The sequence below is a fragment of the Falco naumanni genome, chromosome 5, assembly GCF_017639655.2.
Source record: "Falco naumanni isolate bFalNau1 chromosome 5, bFalNau1.pat, whole genome shotgun sequence".
NCBI lineage: Eukaryota > Metazoa > Chordata > Aves > Falconiformes > Falconidae > Falco > Falco naumanni.
In genome coordinates, this window is record NC_054058.1 from 77,477,599 (window position 1) to 77,497,965 (window position 20,367).

A 20,367-nucleotide genomic window follows, 5' to 3' on the forward strand; every position below is an offset into this window, starting at 1 on the left:
TTCTCCCCCTTAGAGCTCTCCCTTCTTCCTCGCACCATAGATATGAAACACATCTATCCCACTTTCCACCTGCCTCACTCACATCACCCCATACCTCACTTCTCCTTTTCCCCTCTTGCTCTGATGGAGCAATAGGACAGCCAATCAGTCTTTCATATATTTGGAAATCTACTTCTGACCCCTAGCTTCTCTAACTACACTGTTTCTTTTTCTATCCTTCTTTCACCTTTAAACACATTATGAACTGTTTTATAACAAATTACACTTTTAATTTGCCTCTAACTTTAGTCTGAATTCCCTTCAGCTGTCCCCTGCATTACACTGAAACTATTTTCACTAAAATGTCTAAAGCCTTTCACTATTGCAACATCAAAATAGCTTAATAATTTCCATCACACATAATCCTTGTGCATTCTTCATAAAAATTAAATGCATTTCTCCTTTTGAAGCATTGATTCTTTTCTCACTTCCACGACTCTACCCTCTCCTGCTTCCCTTCCTCCCTGTATCAACTCCCTCACAGGTTACCGGGAGGCTCCTTATCCTCCTTTGTCTTCTAGAAGGGCTCCACTGAGCTACATCTTTTGCCCCTTCCCTTATGTCTGGGAATTTCATACACAAACTCAGCTCCTAAGGAGGCAGATCTCAAATAGAGTAGATTTATGACTAAACAGAAAAATCTCAGTCTGTCTTTTTGACACCTCTTTTCACTGAGTAACTGTCAGCTTCAGCTCAATACTGCTAGAACAGAACTTAGATGTCTCCTCTCCCACCCTCTTCTCTCCACCTCCTCTCTTGATCATTGTGGACAGCATTATCATCTTGCCCATCATTCAGATAAGAAATACTATGTCATCTCTTGATCTGTTCATTCAGGCTACATCTATATCTAAGTAATTCTTCTTGTCTTGGATCTGTAGGACAAAGTCTTCTCTAAACACCTTCAGAGCTAAAGGTTTGTCTGGGCCTTCACCTCACATTAGTTACTAAAATTCTCTTCTTGTTCATCTTGACAAACGTTATCCTTGTCGTTCACACTGCTCCAGAAGTTCTTTCTTCTATACTGTCATATCAATCTACCATTACTCTCTCTGCACAATCCTAATCCTCCGTTCCAACTCTAAACACTGCGAACTACTCGTGTTTGCTTTCCAGGCTCCTCTATCTTACCTACACTATACTGTCCACATCCTACTTGCTATCACACTATTTGCTCACATTTCTAGTTGGCTCGTGATTCAGTATCCATTTACTAAGCTTTTACCAACCAGTCTGTGTCCTCATTCAGGCCAACTTGGACACGAGTAAGTATACTTTCCAAGCTCTTGCAAAACTACTTCACTGCCCTTCAAACATCAGCTTAAATCTTTCCTTGCCACAGTTCTAAGAAAGCCACAGTTTAGGCTAGAGCCTACCACCTGTCATGTTGAGCAACTAAGTGCTTCTGTGTGTCAACATTAAAACTCCTGCTTCGTCACATATTAAAAAACTAGTTCTCTGCAGCACAATAATTTCACAACACAACCTCTCTGCACTGGTACTCTGCTTGGTAGTATTTAGTCTCTGATGGGGCTGCTAGGCATTAGGATCATGCAAATAATAATACTGCCTCCCTAATCATGGCAGTAACAGATAAAATTACTTATATTCATCCAGATCATTGTCCTCTGAATGTCTCCCATTATCAGCCCCAAGCAAACAAGGTTTTTGCTCTGTCAGTGGTTGTTGTGGTGGTGTGGGTCCAACAAACTTTTCAGATTTAAATCATCAGTAACATCCTGTCTGCATGAGACATAACTAAGAGCATCTTAAAAAATAACTGAATAGGCTAACTACCATCTGATAATCTATCTAATCTGGACAATCACATGGGGCCAGCCTAAAGGCCACTTGAGGACAGAATACCTATCAGAGATTCAAAGATGAACACACATGATGAATTACACTTCTGTAAATCTCTGCTTCCATTCTGACCATTTCAGCTCAGAACAACGACAAGCTGAAGTCACCTTATTCTGCCACTAGAGAGATCCAGTCCCATCCTGCTGTGTCTTGCTAGAGAAGACACTTTTGACCCAACAAACTTGTCAACAACTATTACTTATATGATGTTATTAATGTTCAATACAAATATAACTGCAGTTTCCCAGTCTCTGCCTGCCTGCTACGTCTAGCCCCTGCAGTAGGAAAAGGAAGAGAAAGAATGGCTGGAAAGGAAAAAAAAAAAATCAAACACTGTATATTAGAAAAAATTATAAACAAAACAAAACAAAGAGCACAGCAATGATCACCACAGAGAATCAAACCCCATGAACTCTTGCCCTTTGCCAGTCATTCTTAGGTCTTGATGTTACTCATCAGTCACCCTTCTGTCTCTTCTGCTGAACACCTGCTCCAAGGGAGCGGAAAGGGAAGCAAGCCTAAACCCCTTGTGTACTGTGCACAGCTCTGTCACAATACAACTGCTTCCGTTTTACAGATTATTCAGGAGAGGCCTGGGGATTAAGTGAAACTGCACTAGACGTACACTGGTAACAACAGTTGTGCAGATACTAAAACTTTTGTCTTCAAGCTCTTTGCTGCTTCTGGCTGATGCTCTTTCTGATCTGGGAAAATTCCACTTCTTTTTTGCTAAACACTACACATTTTATAAATACCTGCATGCTGAAACCAAAAAGCAGGAAGAGCAAACAATTCTAAATTCTAACTGCTGTCAAGAAGGCAGATAAATAGGAAGATGTTTCAGGCTTAAGGGCTGTGTTATTAATACAGCTTAGTTAAATCTGAAAGGAAATTGCTGAATAACATACACAACATTTCAGAAGGAAGGCATCACTAGTTCTATTGAGTGCAAGACCAAGAGTAATCAGAAAGCTCACTTTTCTAGCAACATCAGTGGCTTTCAAGCATAACTTTTAATATGCCATACAAAAAGATATGATAACACCAATCCCTTAAAATCATCAACATTCAACCATAGAAAGTGACACAAAAAAGAGAAAGTGAGAAATGATGTATGCAATAGGTGTTTTTCCATTGCCCCCTATCAGTCCTAAGTAACTGTGCTGGATTCCGTCTCCATTTTGGGTTTGCTTAGACAGTTGCACAGGACTACAATAAAAAAATGGTATAAATAAAAAAAATAAATAAAAAATTTTACCCCTGTAGCATCTCTTTCTCATCCAGCAAGAGAACCATCAAAGACTTCTTGCTATAAACTTGCTGAAAGACCTCTGTCAAGCACCATTACTGTGTCACGACAGCATTTGCCAGAGGTTTTTTGGCATATAAATTACCTAGAGACACCGGCTTCACCTGACATTCTGCACCATTAACTCCTGAATCAGCTTTTTCAAGGACAAGCTGGAGAACTTCTGCACTAAGTTGAACTTGGAAGACAGAAAGATGCAGTAACTTAACCCACGCCACATAAACTGAAAATCTTTCTTGTTAGTTATTCCAAAATTACTCCTAACAAGTTATCATGGCACTCATATAACCTTATGGTGGAGTTAACTCTCTAAGAAGTACTCATACCAATACACTATTTTTACTAAAGGTGATCTTTCTCAGTAATGCATGCAGTGTTGTAAACCTGAACTTTCATTGGGACTACCAGAAACTTATGCTTTCTGTGTACAGAACATAAAATGTGACTTGAAAAATGTTTTCTACAGGATTTTCCACTGCTTCCATCTCATACACCTCAGCCTTGCTCAAATGGCTAACATTTTTTGCCCTAAAGGCAAAACAGAACCTGATAATGTCCTAATTTTTAATTAGCTAGAACAAAAGGCCATTTCCAGGAAATTACTCCTTTCACAGCGGAAATGGTTCAAGTCTTGGAGTCATCTTTTTTTATATGTGGAAACATATATTTCATCTATAAACTATTAACCACATACAGAGGCAGATCAACAAGGAAACACACACAAGGAGTCATTTCACTTTCCATGGTGACAGAAGGGCTTGGGGTACACTCCAGTAAACACATCACTTCCCTCCTTCTCAAGTCTGCTTATAATTTACAAGTAGAAAGAATGTCAAAGACAGATCCTTAGTGACAGTGCTATCAGCTGACAAAAAGTCATACACAGATTCCTCATCAATGATCAAAAGAGGTACCTTAGCCTACAGGAGATCTAACCTCCTCAGAGTAACTGTTGCAGACATGCTGAGAGAAACATCACCTGAACTCCATCAAGGTATGTGCCACATAACAAAACCAGAATTTTTAAAGAAGTAATTTATAGAACAACAGTTTTAGATACATATTAAAAAAACAAAATCCTGATTCAAAACACAGAATGCCTGATCAGAAAGCCTTATCATTACTCCACTCTTTTCATCCAGTGTGTGGGTTGATGAACTAAAGGACAGGTTTCAGAAAATAACTATGAGGATAAACTACAATTCTGACTAAATTTCTGGGCACTAACATACATAATGTTTCATTCTTCCTCTGTCACCATTCCTTAAGACACATTAAATGAGGTGACAGCCACAACCAGAAGCCACGCCACCCCCTTGCAGAAGCTGTCCATGGGGGAAGAAAAAAAAAATAAATATTTGGCATCAGTTATCATGTATGAGCTGATCAGGCATTTAAATACCAGAATGAACACCAGAATTGAATCCCACTCTCATTTCTCATCCTAAAGAAACCCCACCTGGGGACCTTTGCTCACTATTCTTGTTCCCAGCAGAGAGATAAGAATGGTAAGAAAAAGTTTCTCTCGACAACAGCCACAATTTTGTACCCTGATAATTCTCAGTTCTTTCGCTCATCACGGTCCACCTGAATACGACATCTGTTTTAAGAACCAGTATCTATGGAACACATTATTAGCTTACAGTGAAGAGAAAAAATTATACAACATTCAGCCCTCTCTTTTGCTCACTGCAAAACCAAAACCAACTCCAAATCACTAACTAAGGTGGTCTAATTCAATAACCTCACCTCTTTCTTTTGGGGTATGTGTTTAAAACATTTTAATAATTTCTCTTCCCTCTCAACCCTTTCCAGCATCCCCTACCACCACAAAAAGGTGAAAGATGAAGTTTGCTAAGAAAACCAAGAATGTTTTATTCTTAAGCCTTTGTTTGGTATGTTTTTAAAGGAGACAAACAGCACTGTTGGCAAACCACTGGTGAACAGAACAAAACAAAAAAGTTGAAAGAAAAGATCAACTCCAATCCCCATGCTTACATTAACCAGCTGGTTTTATCTCGTCTTTTCTTCTTTCACAATCTCATAAATAATTTTAGTTCTCTTCCTCTTGCCTTTCAAAAAGTAGAATACTGTATGCTACATCCTTTCTTTCCTATAGAAGTGTTCCCTACCATCGCCCAACCTCCTTAACTTATTTTTCCACAAAGAATGATAAAATCTTCAAGATATTTTTCTGAAGAATAAAAAAAAACACTGAAAGCAAAACTAATCAGTATCCCTTTAATTTTGTTCTGATGTTGCCAAAGAATTTACCAAAAAGCTTTCCATCAGATATTTATGTGGGAAGTCAAAATAGGAAAAATATATTGTAAACAACTATCCAAGAGATTTAAAACATGTGATTTGCACGTGTAATCATCAAGCAAAATGGTCGAGTTTGGGGCTGTGCAATTATGATAGATAATCTCTTAATTTTAACACAACATGAGAAAAAGAAAATAGAATTTTTCACATACATCCTTAACGTTAAACAATAATGAATCAGTACAGTTAGTGAGAAGATTATCTAAGCCAAACACACACATCAGATTGAAACCTTAATAATACAAACCCACTGAACTGTGAAACTGAAGTTGAGTACAACACCAAATACTCAAATATAGATCTGAATCCCATAGGTCATATTTAACCCTGCTGTAGTTGATGAAGATAACACAGGGTATCTTTTGCTTCTTTACAGCCTGTGCCTACCTAGAAATAATCACTTAATGCTTGGACATTTACTAACCGATTATTAATAAGAGATCTGCACATAAAACCAAAAAATCTCATTCTTCTATTACTTTCTTAAGTATTGTATAAAGTAAAACACATGCCTCCAAAAATCAATCTAAAATCAGTTACAGGTTATGACGGATCTATCTCAGGCATACAGTTACTGTGACTTTTTAGAGGACATAAACTGTCAAATAAATACAGACTCCTTGTAGCATGCATGCTATCTACAAGAAAATCTTCAATTCTTCAAATATGCCATTCAACTTTTTAAAATTCAATATAAATTCTAAATGCTGTTCTAATTCTGATAACCCCTCTTTTAGCTAAGCCAGTTGGTTGGTAGTGATTTGTCAGATAAGTTACACAATACTGTTTCTGTTTCCTGATTAGATAAGCAGATATTTTTTTTTTCCTGGCACAAACACTTAAGCATAAAATTTTTCATTTTCTGTGAACACTTGCAACTTTGTAATCCCTTCTCCACAAATCTACATGCCAGTAGAAGTCAACCACGGCCATACTGCATTTGCTAAAGGAAAACATAAAGTAAGTATTAGCATGCAAAAAGCAATTCTGTCTACAAAACTGAACAAACGTTCAGGAAATTTCTCTCCCTCTGTGCTGCCTACATATACACTGTAGAATAAAGGAAAGCAGCAAGCACTATTTCTACATCTTTTATTTCTGCCCTAAAGATGGGGCACATGGCCTCAGTGCATCTCTTGCATTGCAGAAATGAACAGCATAGCCAGACTGCGACCCCTTTGCTCAGACATGCACTAAGAAGTACCAACCACTTTGGCAGGCAGAGGTTTGGCAGTGCTTCTCCCCACTACCACAGGGGAACGCTGCCTCCTGGGTCCCTGCCTGGGTCAACAGGAGGCGGAAGAGCAGCCTACGACTCTAAACACGTATCAGGCACACCTAGAAAGGAGGCAGCAACGCAAGGATGAAGCTAGCTGGAAGCACTTTTTGACATCTGATATAATTTTCTTCTACAAAAGTGAAGTAGAACACCTTATCATGGTCCAGAGGAGACCACCATCTTCCCAGCCCCTCCCTCAACCAGGTTCTCCACACACAGTTTCACTAGTCTAAAAAGGTTCCTTGCTTAACTGCTTTCAAGGGAGCAGCCATGTAAATCTGGTTGTTATCAACTGAAGCTGACATTATTAAGCAGACAACTATTACAAGAAGTAAATGCAGTGAGATCACATTTTACCCTGTCTTTATGAATCAGGACAGTAGTTTTTGATACTTAAAAGTCCTGTCCATCTGTCATCCTCCTGTTACCTTATACAAGTCTTATTTTTCTAAAACACGGCTTACAATCTTCTGGCACCACAAACGTCATAAGAAGTGGTGGTGCAATTCAGATAAGATTGCAAAATAAAATGCGTTGGGTCTGGTATTAAGACCTACCATGGCCACAACCCTTGTCTATGACCAAAGCAGGCAAAAATGCCAACATGTCACATGACAGATGCGTGCAAGATCAGAATAAGCGCACAAGCATTTCCACAAGTACGTGAGCAATATTTTCTGCAAACCGATCTAACTATTCAAATTTTTCTCCACCTTTATTAATAAGGACAGTGAGGCTCAAGGAAGATTTACAGTGGGTGTTCAGACACACAGATGGGTGCAGTGAAAACACCTCTATTAACAGACTGCTGAAGTGAATACAGTAGAAATATTTCAACACGTACTAATTTATTCAAACTGTGAAAATTCTTTCTAAGTGATCCAAAGCAAGTTACTACTCAGAAGCAATAAAATTCCTAAAGCTTTTTATTTTCTAAATATAACAGTCAGTTTGGGCTTTTTAAACCATATTACAACATAAGTACTATAAAGGCTAGTAGAGTGCTTCACACCTGTCACTGTCAGCAATGACATCACACTTTGTTTGGAAATAATTTTTCTGGACAGCGAGTTTAAATAGAGCTCCTTTGACAGAGTCTCTAACCCCCCCAAAAAACAAACAATGAGAGATTAGAGCTGATAATCTAAACCAAATCTTTCTAGGAAACAATCTGCATATTATCTATGACTAAGGAGCAGGGATGTGCTTCAATCTTTATATCTCAAGTAAGCTTATAGTAGGAATTAGTGTTCAAGAACTTCTAGGTGCAAAGTATTTTACCTCAACAAATTAAGCTCCTTATTAAGGCCAAGCTCTAGTAGCAAGATTTTTGTTCCGATTACTTCAGAAACAAATGTACATTCAACATTACTGATAAGACGTACAAGTTCTTTGAGGCTTGAATCTTTTACCTATAAATATACTACATGAAAACCCCAGTTCTGCCTCTCACTTATTTTGGGGCTGGCAAAATAAGATAGGTTCAGGCATGTAAGAATGAAGACAGGAATACAATCAAGCTTGGCATCTCTATAAAGGTCTTTCAAAAGGGAGGTTTTAGGATATTTTAAATAATTTTATTTAATGTGTACTCTGTGCAATTTTATAGTTTACCACACAAATCTACGTTACTGATTAATTCACTCTTTTTTCAAGAGCTTGTTTAGAAAACATACAATTCATTTAAGCTGCCAAGATGCTCAAAATTGAACGCACGTGTAACGACAACTATAATATAACGAGAAACTTAACATCATTTCAGAATATATATTATGACATTACAGGTAATAGTGGTTTTTTTCTCAGCATGAGTAAGTCACACCAAAGTTTCACACTGATGGGACTGTTAAACCGACTTCACAAGAAATATTTCTCATTACAGAAAGGCTGTAATGTATACTGCTTTCTTAATAAACCAGAAACAAACAGAAAGCTACAGAAAAATATATATCCCAAACCATTTCACTAGTTGCATCAGGTGTTACCCCAGCATGATGTCACCATGCACAAAATAAACAAAATGTGTAAATTAGATGTGCTTAAGCTCAACACTGAAGTTTCTCCTCTTGCAACTGACAGAACTGTGTCAGGTATGGCATGTGAGCAAATACCATTAGCGTGGAATTTGCCTGTTCATACTTATGGTACAAGAAAACCTTGTGGCCCAAATGACCTATTATATTTGGTTTTGCACAATATGCATGGCTTGGCCTAACGTAAGATAATATTAGACGTTACTCACTCAGTTGACTGTAAGTCACACTCAGCAGTGAGAATGAAAGAACAAAATGCGACTTGAGCTAAACTGAATGAACTCAAAGATCGCAACAGACCACTTCTCTCTGTGAATGAAAATGTTTTTCACTCTAGTCACTAGCGATAATAAAACATTTAAAGTTGATGCACAGGTTTATATGCTTATCTTCACACAGAAGCATGTGAAACATTGCACCAAGGGGCAGGTTTCTCAAAAAAAATCCAATATGGCCACTGATGTGTAGTTGTCTTTTGACTTAAAATTGCCTTATCTTTTACCACGTCTGTCAGTCGCACGCATACACCTGTTATACCCATACTTCAAAAGAAGTTGACACAGTGACAGTCATCTGTGTGTATCCAACCCTGAAACATTCTTCACGGCAGAGAGATCCATAGACTATTAGGCTACCCTGTCAAGGCCAAACCACAGTCATCCACAGCCACCAAGAGACAGACAGGTAGAGAGGTGTGCCAGCACTATCCACTTACCTTCTTTATTAAGCCTCATAACCTCCCTGCTTTTTCCACCCTCCTTTCCAGTCTCTTCTAGATCTACACCTGCAGAAGAGAAGCAGAGTCAGGAAGCGCCGAGGGCCCAGAGGTGTGCATTTATTGTTTGGCGGGGGGAGGAGGAGAGGTGAGGAGGTGAGCAGTGTTTCTATTTGCAACAGCAAAAGCACAATAGTCGGAGCATCTGCCAGGGAGCGGAACCGCCGGGCCCCCCGCGGCAGCACCCTCCGGCCCCCCCCGCAGCATCCTCCGGCCCCTCCGCGCATCCTCCCCCTCGCCCCCTTCCCCCACCGCGGCGCCGGCCCAGCGGCGGAGCCCGCGCCGCGGGGCAGCGGCACGGCACAGCACGGCGCGGCGTGCGCCAGCGCCTCCCGCACACATGGCACCGGGGGCTCGGCGCGTCAGCTGAGCGCCCGGGGGGGCGGCACCTCCCGCCGCGCGGCGCGGCCCCGGGGAGGGGGGGGAGGGGGGGGCGGCCCGGCCGGGCCCCCGGCCCCTGGCCCCGCCGCCGTGCGTGCGCTCCGGGGGAGGGGAGCGGCGTGCCGAGCCGCGGGCCGGTCCCTGCCCTTACTGTGCGGGGGGGCGGCGCCGTGCGCGTGCGGGGGGGCGGCCTCCCGCACCCAGGCGGCCCAGGGCTGGCCCAGGAACGCCTCGGGACTGGGCACGGGCCGCTCCAGGGCCGCCATGGCGCCGCGCCTGCTCCTGCCTCCTTGTTGCTTTTCCCGTTTCCTTCGGCGGCGGCGGCGGCGAGCGAGCGAGCGAGACACGGGATTCGAGAACGCCGCACGTCATCCTCGGGACGTTCCGCCGCCCACACGGGGGTAGTGTCAGCCCCTGCTCCCTATCAGATCGGGCTCCCCGCCGCCCAGCGCGCATGCCCGCGCCCCCCCGCGCCTGCGCGCCGCGCTCCGCGACGCCGCCGGCAGCCGGGCCTGCCGCCCGCCCCGAGGGGGGCGCCGGCCCCGCGCCGGTTGCGCGCCGCGCTCCGCGTCCCCGCACATTGTCGCCGCCCGGGCCGGCCCTGGCGCGGCCCAGCCCGGCCCGGCCGGGCCTGGCGGAGCCGCCGCCGCCGCCCCGTGGAGCGGAGCGGGGCCGGCGGCCGAAGAGCCTCGCCGGGAAGGCAGCCGCTGGGTTGCGCGCCCGGGGGTTGTGTGCCCCGCGTCTCGCAGCGCCCCGCAGTAAGTCCCTGGGACGCGCTTTCGGTAATTGCGGCACGGCACCCGCGGCCCGGAAACGGCCCCGGACTGCGGTGGAGGGGCTCCCCCTCCTCCCGACCCCTTCCAGCTGCGCTCCTGTGGATCACCTATAACCACAACCACAGCCATTTTGTTGTCCAAATACTACCTAATCTGTGTGTGAGTACGGGCTGCGTCTGTTTGCAAATGGGTTTTCTCTTGTTTTGATGTTTTAGGCTGCAGTACAGCAGCTCTGAACTCACAGGTCCCGCGCCTCTCCAATAATGCCAAGGTTTCCATCTCGCAATACATAACCTATGGGATGTACATGCTTCTAATTTAATTTTAGGACTGTGTCATTTCTGGCTTATTTATTGAGATAAGAATAGAAGATAACACTACCGTGAAGATTTCTGTACTCAATATACCTAATTTGGCTAAGGAGTTAGGGCATAAGCACATTGCTCCAGCTCACACCTATCAAGCCAAACATAAACACCACTCACTGGTGAAGGACCTGGTTTCATTTAAGCAGCCTCACTGACTCCACATGCAGCATCTTTCAGACAGCTGTACAGCCCCAGCAGGAGTACTGATATTGAAGTTTGTGGTTCAACAGACACTTCTCAGAGTGGTGGTGTGGACTGTATGTGGTCCCTTCCCCGTCCTACCTCTCTTCCCAGCCTCACATTTAAGGCCCTTTGTCACCATTCACTTTTCGCTGGTTCAAACCGTGGTGGGACAACACTGAAGCAGAGCATGGAATTAATCTAGACTCAGGAAAAAAGAACAGCATTTAGGGCTCCCTCAAGGGTTGGAGCAGTGGTCAGAAGGGCAGGACAGGAGTTGCTGAAGTCAGCACTGCTGCCTGCAGAAAGGTACGTGGTAGTACAGTCTACAATCAATTTAAGTAAACTTCTTACAGTTTCATTAGAACTGGGCTCTTTGCAGTGCTAAAATGGATAAACATCTGGGGCAAAGGACAAACTCTTTGCTTTATATATCCTGTCAACGGATGCAGTATTAAATACAGACAGCATTCACACTCCACCTCTTTCAAAAAGTAGCTGGAATATACAAGTCCTATCTGTAATACCCAGAGGCAAGCCTAAAAGCTGTCATACCCTATGGCCTGGCCAGAGTGTCTCCAGTTGTGTAACATTAGCTACAAGAAACTACAGAGCGCAATTAAAAGAGAGAGGCAGAAAGCTCACCAAAGTATGCCTGAAAAGAGAACCAGTCAATGGCAGCAGGCTTACTAGCAACCAGTGTGAAGCAGCCATAAGATGCGTGACCTTAGATATTTTACACAGGGAATTTCCAGAAGCAGAAAGGTTAGTCGTGGTATAATATGCAGCCCAGGCAAGACCTATCCTGGAATATTAAGTACAGTTCTAGCCACCAGTTTAAATTAATCTTCCTACAAAAAAGTGTGGAAAGGGTTATCAGAATGATCAAAGGAATTAAGAGTCTATCATATGAGAAGAGCTTGACTTAGTCTAGCAAAATTCAGCTGGGAATGGGTATGATTGATGTTTTTAATTACAAGGAGACATAATCATCGGTGAGGAAGAAAAAATAAAGAATAGACATAAAGTGCTTATGTTGAGGATGAAAACTCTGCTCACTACACATAAAACTCTTTGGTTAGGAATAGCAAGATGGAATTCCTTAGAAGGAATGATAAATGACATGAACTTAATAGTCAACCATGTTTGGCACTTCTGCTCAAATTCACTGCAGGATAGTTGAACAAAAGTCTTTACAGCGGGCAAACAGTCTCATAATTAAAGAAGTTACACTGCACAGCTTATGTCATAACACTTCTGTGATTACCCAAGACATGTATCTGGAGAGAAGGTACAAAAGCAAGTCATGTGAGCACCCAGGAAATCCCCATCAATGAAAACCAACGTAAGATTTCAGGGAAGTACGTATGGCCAAGCATCTAATATTAAACACTGCCACAGGATACACAAGCAATAAAGCAATTCCTAACCACACAACTGAGAAAAAACAGGAGGGGGAGGGGGAAACTATTTAATACAAGCAGCCACAAACCAAGCAAAAAAAGTGAAGAAACTTTCCAACTTTAACACATGGCACTAATCTACATGCTGCTTACCATGACACACTGCAGAACTACAGTCTAGGCTCTAACAGAAACAGACCATATGAAAGAAAATTAGCATTAAATCAAAGATGCAAGATGTACCAATTCCTTCCTAAAAAGAAACAATCCAGTGACTTACAGTTCAAGAGAAAGGTTTCCAAAGCCCTCCCAAAGGAATTCTTCCTCCTCCCAGCCATATGTATTCAAGAACAACATTATCATTAAACAAATGGTTCCACAGTCTTCAGAACAGATTTGCCCAACTTCCTAACGATCAGCATCTTTTGTTTCAAAAGTGCAAATTCTGCTTTGATTATGTCTATGCTACCTCTGTGATCTGTACCAAGGAATGAACCCCATCCTTGAGGAAACTATAGATCAGTTTGTTGCCATTGGTTTGTAGGGTGCAAGTCCTGAAGCTGCACAAAAGTAGCCTCCATTCTGTGCTAGGGCTTTTCCCCAAGAGCACTACTTATTTCACTCCGGACTGGAACCAAATCAAACTAGTGTATGGAGCATGGACAACTGTGTTATGCTCTACAGCCCTGTAGCAAAATACAAAGAGAGCTGATCTGACATTATAGAACTTTTTCCCATGGTTGGGAATATCCGTAGTTCTCTGTTGTGATTGTGAACTCAGGCTGCAGCTTTACCATAGCAAGGGCATTCAGATGGTTTCTTCTTCCTTTTTCCTGGCATCTACTTTCACAAAGTTTGTAGGAAGACAGTTCTATTTAAGACTTTTGCTCCTCTTTCAAATCTGTTTTTATTAATCAATGGATCCGAAAGTTATGGGTGGAGAGGAAAAAAGGGAGGGAAAGGCACAAACATGATCACAGAAGAATTACTTCCATAGGAAATGAGCAAAAGAACTGCACATGAAAGTGCAGATTAAAGATTCTCTGTTTCTTTTGCACCTGCTCACCAATACAAAAATTTAATTCTTCTATGACCTTGAACAAGTCACTTTGCTATAGAAAAATAATTAAGTCAGTCAGAAAAGGTACTTCTTTCCCTCCCCAGTCCCTATGGATCTTGTTTTATTTCAACTGCCAAGTAGAGGCTTCCTGTTACTATGTGTTTTTTCAGAATTCAGTATAATGCAGCCTTGGTCTTAGTTGCATCTTCTAAATACTACAGTGGTCCAATCGTAACATGGAATTAAAAAAGTAAACTATAAGCAAATTAAGACCTTTAATTAATAAGCAGCAAAATACAGATGAAACCTGAACTCTAATCTTTTTAATCCATATATCACAGGTCTTTTAATAAGATGATTTCCAAATGCAAGCTTTCCACCAAGTAACCAGGAGATAAAAATCATATGGTCCTATCTACTTACTAGGATTATAGTTAAAGAGTTGGGCTTTATAAAAGCACAGGAAAAGTTATGACATTTAGAAGAGGTCCAAACCTGTGTATTAATCTCTGGCTTATGTGGAGATTCATCCAACTTTTATATGATTTTCAGGATCTAAATGTTAAAAGATAACAAACTAAACTAGCAGTTCTCACATGTGGCTATCAGGAACATTGTATGTAGTCACCATGTAGAAATAATGACATGATTCCATATCAACTCCGCTGTCATATGCTGAGAAAACATGACTTTGCTGAAGATGCATGTATTGTAGTCACAATAACAACAACAAAAATTTGTGACCCTCTGCTTTAAATCATGTACACCTGGCAGTACGTGCACCAGATGGCTTTTAATGGGCTACAAAAGTATTAAAAAACCCCAGCTGTATAAGGCTTCACTATTATAACAAGATTATAAACATATGATATTTTTGTGACAAAGTCATTATTGTTTAAGCAGTTTGGCAAGAGATTCATTAGTACTTCTCAGGATCCTATTTTGCAATGGATTTACCACAATAGTGGTTTTATCTTACATAGTAGAAATTATTACATAGCAGACAGTTTTATGAACCCAGGTATCTAGTTTGGTGGGAATGGAACCGTAAATGAATCACAAGACTTTCTTAAAGATAGTCACCAATGGAGTTTGCATGTGAAAATCACCAGCAAACTAGCTGGCTGTCAGTAACACAAGTACAAAAGCATCAAACCTCCTCCAGGATTTTGAGGAGTGTAAAACTAATTTATATGTTGACTTGTGTGCAAATTATTTTTATAGTGGATTTTTACACTCTTGCTAATTTTAGCCTGTAGATCAACTATCTGTACTCTCTCTTTCCACAGTGGATAAATCAAGTTACTATTTAATACTACAACAGCACTTCAGAGGAAAAGATGCCAGAGGCATTTATATCGGGAAGGTGCAAAACCCACCAGATAGATAGTCCTGCCTTTCTCTGGCAAAACTGATTTTAAAAAAAAATAATACTTTAATGTAGTGTAGCATTCTTGTCTGCTATGTGATTGTTGTCAACAGGTAAATTCATTAAACAAACCAGATAGTTAACCCTCTTCCTCCTATCTAGGTTTCTGCAAAAAAAGATGCGTACAGGATGGCCATTAAAACAAGTCAGCACTTAACAAGCCAAATGTAAAAGCCACTATGAGTCAGTCTCCCCAGAGCCACTCTAGCCAGAAGTTCAGTCTCTGTACTATTTCTAAGCTCTTCGTATTTTCAGAAGGTGTCTCGAACACCATGTGGATGCCATCATAGAAATCTTGAGCTAGAAAACTGTATTAAATAGACACTCATAGTAGAGAAATCTATTTTAATGTCCTCTGAAACAGCACAAGAAAAAAAATCTAAATTAAGCTTTTGGTTCCATCTTAGCCAAAGAAGCCAGCACTCAAAACAGAAACAGTTAGAAAAATGGAGAACTGAAAAAGAAATTCTAAGTGAGATACTCTTGTATCCTAACAAAAACATATTTCTCAAACAAGTGTTGCAAATTGCTTCACACAAAACAAAACAATGCTCCAAACACTACAGCAGCACTAATCAGATGAAAAGGGAAATCTAAAGTGTAACTAAATGGTATATTGCACAGATCTATGAACAGAAAATGCACAATAAGATAACGTATTACAGTAAACTCTGGAAAGTTTCAAGTAAAAATGCTACCAAAAAAAGGCCGTGAACTAGAGGTGAAAATCAACAGTTACTACACATTTCAAACCCAAGACAGTTATGCAAGCACTGTGAAAAAATAAATTGCACATCCTTTGATTCCAGTGTCTAAAAGCTTGTTCTAAACAATTTTGCTCAAGTATTGGTTGTAGTCTAAATGCATTAACATAGCACTGTACTGCAGATAATTTATCCTGCTTTTCAAGAGGATAATTTATCTTATGTACTGTATTACCATAGCTGGAGTGTTTATGATACCAAAGCTAGTAACGCCAAGTATCAATGTATCATAGGACTGCTTTGTACAGTGCAGACATGCATCTTCACTGGATGTGAGGACTTACTAATAGCTTGTAAGAAACAAAGCAGTTTCATTATTTTATGCAACAGTTTCAGGTTTCATCTAGGAGTGGCTGAGAGTTCACTTCAGACCCATCTTCCTTTCCAATACTTTCTCTCCCTCGAGAACATTCCCCATGTCCTGACTTCCACCAAACACTTGAACATCCAGTCTCAGCGCTATGGTATGAACCCTTATGAAACATGGATCTCAAACTTGGAACTTCTTAAAACACACTACCCAAGGTCCCTGGTGTAACACTTCATCAGGTGGACTTAGGGCAAGGAGCTGAGGATTAGACCAAGTTGGGGGAGTGTATTCACTGCAGAACACTGAGGGGTAGATTCTTAACAGTATGGCTATTTGGGAAGATGTGAGACATGAATGACAGGTCAGAGTGCTTGACAGGCTAAAATTCAGTTTCCCTGTATTGACAGGTATTCAGGAAAGATAACAGGGGAATTGTTTTAAAACATCCTCAGGGCATGTTTCTTACTGCTCCTTAAAATTATTAAGCATGTCTAGAACTGGTGCAGTGAATCACTTGTATTTTACTTACTAAATTGTATCTGTTTTATTTTAAACAGTTTCTTGGTAAATAACAGCAACAATAATATCTTTGAAGGCCATATCCAGAGTCTAGAGGAAGGCTCTTAACTGTCCACTTGGGACAGAAACGAAGAAAGTTGTAGGAATTCCCTGCATTTTTTAAAGATATGGCAAAGTTCTGTAGATTTAGAGATAAAGAACACTGGGGGATGGAGTTACCCTCACCTCAGTATCAAGTCTGCATTCAAACAGCATGCTACTTTTGTAAGCTTTGTTCTCTCACAATGCCCGTGTGAATAACAAAAAACACAAAATATGGCTCCCCAAAGATCTTAAAACATTTCTCATGAGGTAGGCATAGAAATATTCTTTCATTAAAAATTAAGTTTGCCCTGCTGAATAATGCATATTATAACTTGCCATTCACCAGCCACGTCTGTGTGTGTTGGCAGCACACAACAGCAACTTTCTGCATCTCCCTTACTGCATCGCAGTCAATTTGCTTCTGTTGCTTCTCAGTGTAGATGCCATGTTTCTCCTGTTTGTATCCCTCTTTATTCCAGACGCTTCACTTTTCTGAATTTTGTTTGCTTCTTTCTGTCACTTTTACCCTAACACTGCAGAGTGGGTTTTCATCTCCCATCAGGTTTCTCTGCTGAAGCACCATCTTGGGGCCTGTTTTTTGCTCCCAGCCTCTCACCCACCATGCTCACACTTGGGCCCAGCTGCCTCACCAAAACGCTACCGTGTCTTTAATATGCCTTCCTTTGCTTTTTGTCCCCTGCTTTGCAGTTAGGAGCCTCTCCTCTCCCCTGCCTCCTCAGTGGAGTCATGTCTCCACCTCCCACCAGTGGGCTGCCTCTCTCCTCACAAAGCCATTTGAGTTGCCCTCTTCTCCTTTTTAAACATTTCCTCACCTGTCTGGGGGAAAGCTCTCTTTCCTTCTCCTCTTCTTTCAGCAGCCAGTTCTCCTCTGCCTCTCCCTGGGCAGCCAGCAGTCCTTCCCAGCCTTCCCCCAGCCCTGGCTGGAGGCCCCTTTCCCTCAGCGCAGGGGCCTGCCTCCCCTCCCGCCATTTTCTGTAAGTGCTGTCGCACAGGCTTCCCCCGTCCCAAGGGCTCACTGACTCCCACTGTAAATGGAGGCTCATTCCTGACAGGGCCAAGCGGCGTGCGTGAGTAGGCTGAGGGGAGGCACTCCAAGGGCTGCCAGAATAGCAAAATAAAGATTTCAGCCTGGGTGGACTGCCCCTTGGCATTTGGGAGACAGTTGAATTTTACTTCAGCCTGGCTCTGGAAGTTTGGGGCTGCCCAGACAAGAGGTCACAGTGATGCCTTTGGTGGAGGTCACGTTTGGTGGGCCCTAAATCCGTCGATAGCCAGATAGCGAGGCAAGTCGACAGTGAGGGCTCAGCCCGCTTGCACAGCTCCCCAAGCACTCACTGCTTCCAGAAGCTGGCTCCAATCACACGTTGCTTGAGGTCCTGAAATGTTTTGACAGTTGTTATGGTATGTCCTCTTTCCAGCTTGTACAGGAAGCAGACATGTTGAAATCACAGAAGAAAGCAAGCCTGTTCGTCTTGTATTTCTGGCTGAGGCTGGAAGTGGAGTGCCAGAAATCAATTGTGTCTCATCTATTGTACAGAGAAGTCTCTTGTAGCTCCTCACATTGCCATGCTAAGTTTGTGAGGAGCTTTGTCCTGAGAAGATCCCCATCCCAACCTGGAAGAGTCAAAGATAGTATATTCTGATAAGCACTGCAAATTCTGTACTCAGCCCAAATGGATCTCCAAGGCCTTAGCAGGAATTTGGGTATAGTGAGCGACGTGCCTGACAGTTAATGGCACCTGAAGTAAAAAATCTGCTTCATATTTAAGCATTGGCTTACATGCAATAGGAGGTTGTTTCACAGATGTTTTGATACTGCCATCCTTCAAAACGTCTCACAGGCTACCTTGCACTTCTGTCATCAGACTTCACCAGACATTTTACAAAGGCAACATGGCTGCAAAGAACAGATCTGGATAGGCCTCAGGTACAGTCTTACAGATCTAATGAATTTTTGAATTAAATCCTCCTCTTAATGATATAAATATGTTGTCCTTTGATAGTCTATTTATTGGAAACCTGTAGTTTGATGAGTGTTCCTAAGGCACTATTTCCTTCAAGCAGACAAAGTATAAGCACAAAGTACTAATGATTCTCTTGGGTTAGAAGGAAAAACATAGCTAGTCAAGAAGACAAAGTAAAAGTTGGGACTTTATTAAAAATATCCCATGTTGCCTGTAAAGGGTGCACACTTCTGAAATGCCTAGGAGCTAAGATTGCAACTTTGCAGGTTTAGATTAAGAAAATCTTTGTATGTCTAAGGCCATCAAATATTTTAACTGGCTAATAACCTCCAGTGATGCAGCTCTGTGTGTTGAATTGTCTGGTTTTGTAGATAATCAGCATGTGACATTTGATATATGCAAAAGTTGCAAGACCAATGAAAGTGAGAAATACTGGTTTAGGAGAAAAAAACCTACACTAAAAATCATTATAAAATCAGCATTTGAGTATTTTGTAGTTCAGATACCTGTTTGATGCAAGATTATAGCCAGAACTTTCTGTTGTTTTCCAAATCTTGTAATTGACAGATAAAAAAAAAAAATGTTTTTCCTTTACGAGACAGTGGGCATCTGTGAATTTTCTCTGTCTGTGTTCAATTCTGCTGAAAAATATACAATAATAATAGATCAATTAAACATATTTAAATTCAAACCATTTACTAAACACAAACTCCTCTTCCTCCTTGTGTGGAATTGGAGTCTTATTCTGCATATAATAAATCTGAGCTATTACATTTTTAATTGTATTCATATTTACGTTCAAGGACCATAATAATCTGATAAGACAGTGCTTGTTTTTCCTTCTGTGCTAAGAATGTTATTTTTCTCTGGCCATTGCATCTATTAGTGACTTCAAAATACCGTTACGATTGTAGCCTGTGAAAAAAAGCCACAAAAAAATCAGAATACTTTATGTGTAGTGGACTGTATAGTTTATCTTTTGGAAAGCTACCAAAATCAGTATACTTTATGTACAGCGGACTGAAAAATCTCAAGGAAGATTATCTGTCTAAACATATTTTGGCTGGCAAGAGGTGTCTACTCTTCCATTTACAAGAATAGTGGAGCCTTTTTTCTGTGCCCTCACCCACCATCATAATGATCATAATCAATACAGCCAAGTCAAATGTATTAGTAGCATAAACAGTGGCATTTTATGGAATTTGTGTTTGTGTCACAGTAGAATTGGGCACTATTAAATATTTCTAAAGTTGTTCTTAACCAATGGATCAGAACTTATGTCATGCTGTTATAAACAAATACAGATATGAAGTCAGAGGCTGTATGGAAACAGTGAGTTAAGGTGGTGAAAAGACCTAACACCTGTCCCTTGATAAACGCAACATTTAATAGCAGTACAGTACAAATTCCTTGAAATAGAGAGATGAGTCTACATTGGAGGGGTTAGAAATGGTCTTGTTTGGAGAACTTACGGGTGCATGGAAC

At 41.4% G+C, this 20,367-nt stretch overlaps 2 protein-coding genes across 5 annotated transcripts in view; one reads left to right on the forward strand and one right to left on the reverse strand.

The window, feature by feature from the left end:
- Positions 1–10,426, reverse strand: part of ATXN7L1 (ataxin 7 like 1) — a 114,658-nt gene extending 104,232 nt beyond the window's left edge. For 3 of the 4 annotated variants that reach the window (XM_040594468.1, XM_040594466.1, XM_040594467.1), the window contains exons 1-2: positions 10,156–10,426; positions 9,564–9,632 (exon numbers count right to left, since the gene is read on the reverse strand). In XM_040594468.1, coding sequence (XP_040450402.1) covers positions 9,564–9,632; positions 10,156–10,270 — 184 coding nt within the window. In that variant the 5' untranslated portion in view covers positions 10,271–10,426. Of the gene's footprint in view, positions 1–9,563; positions 9,807–10,155 lie in introns of those variants that run through there. The other variant, XM_040594469.1, reaches the window with a different exon arrangement.
- A 173-nt stretch (positions 10,427–10,599) lies between these two features.
- CDHR3 (cadherin related family member 3) overlaps positions 10,600–20,367 on the forward strand; it is a 66,366-nt gene continuing 56,598 nt past the window's right edge. The window contains exon 1 of the mRNA XM_040595276.1: positions 10,600–10,762. The gene's annotated coding sequence lies outside the window, so the exon portion shown is untranslated. The remainder of the gene's footprint in view (positions 10,763–20,367) is intronic.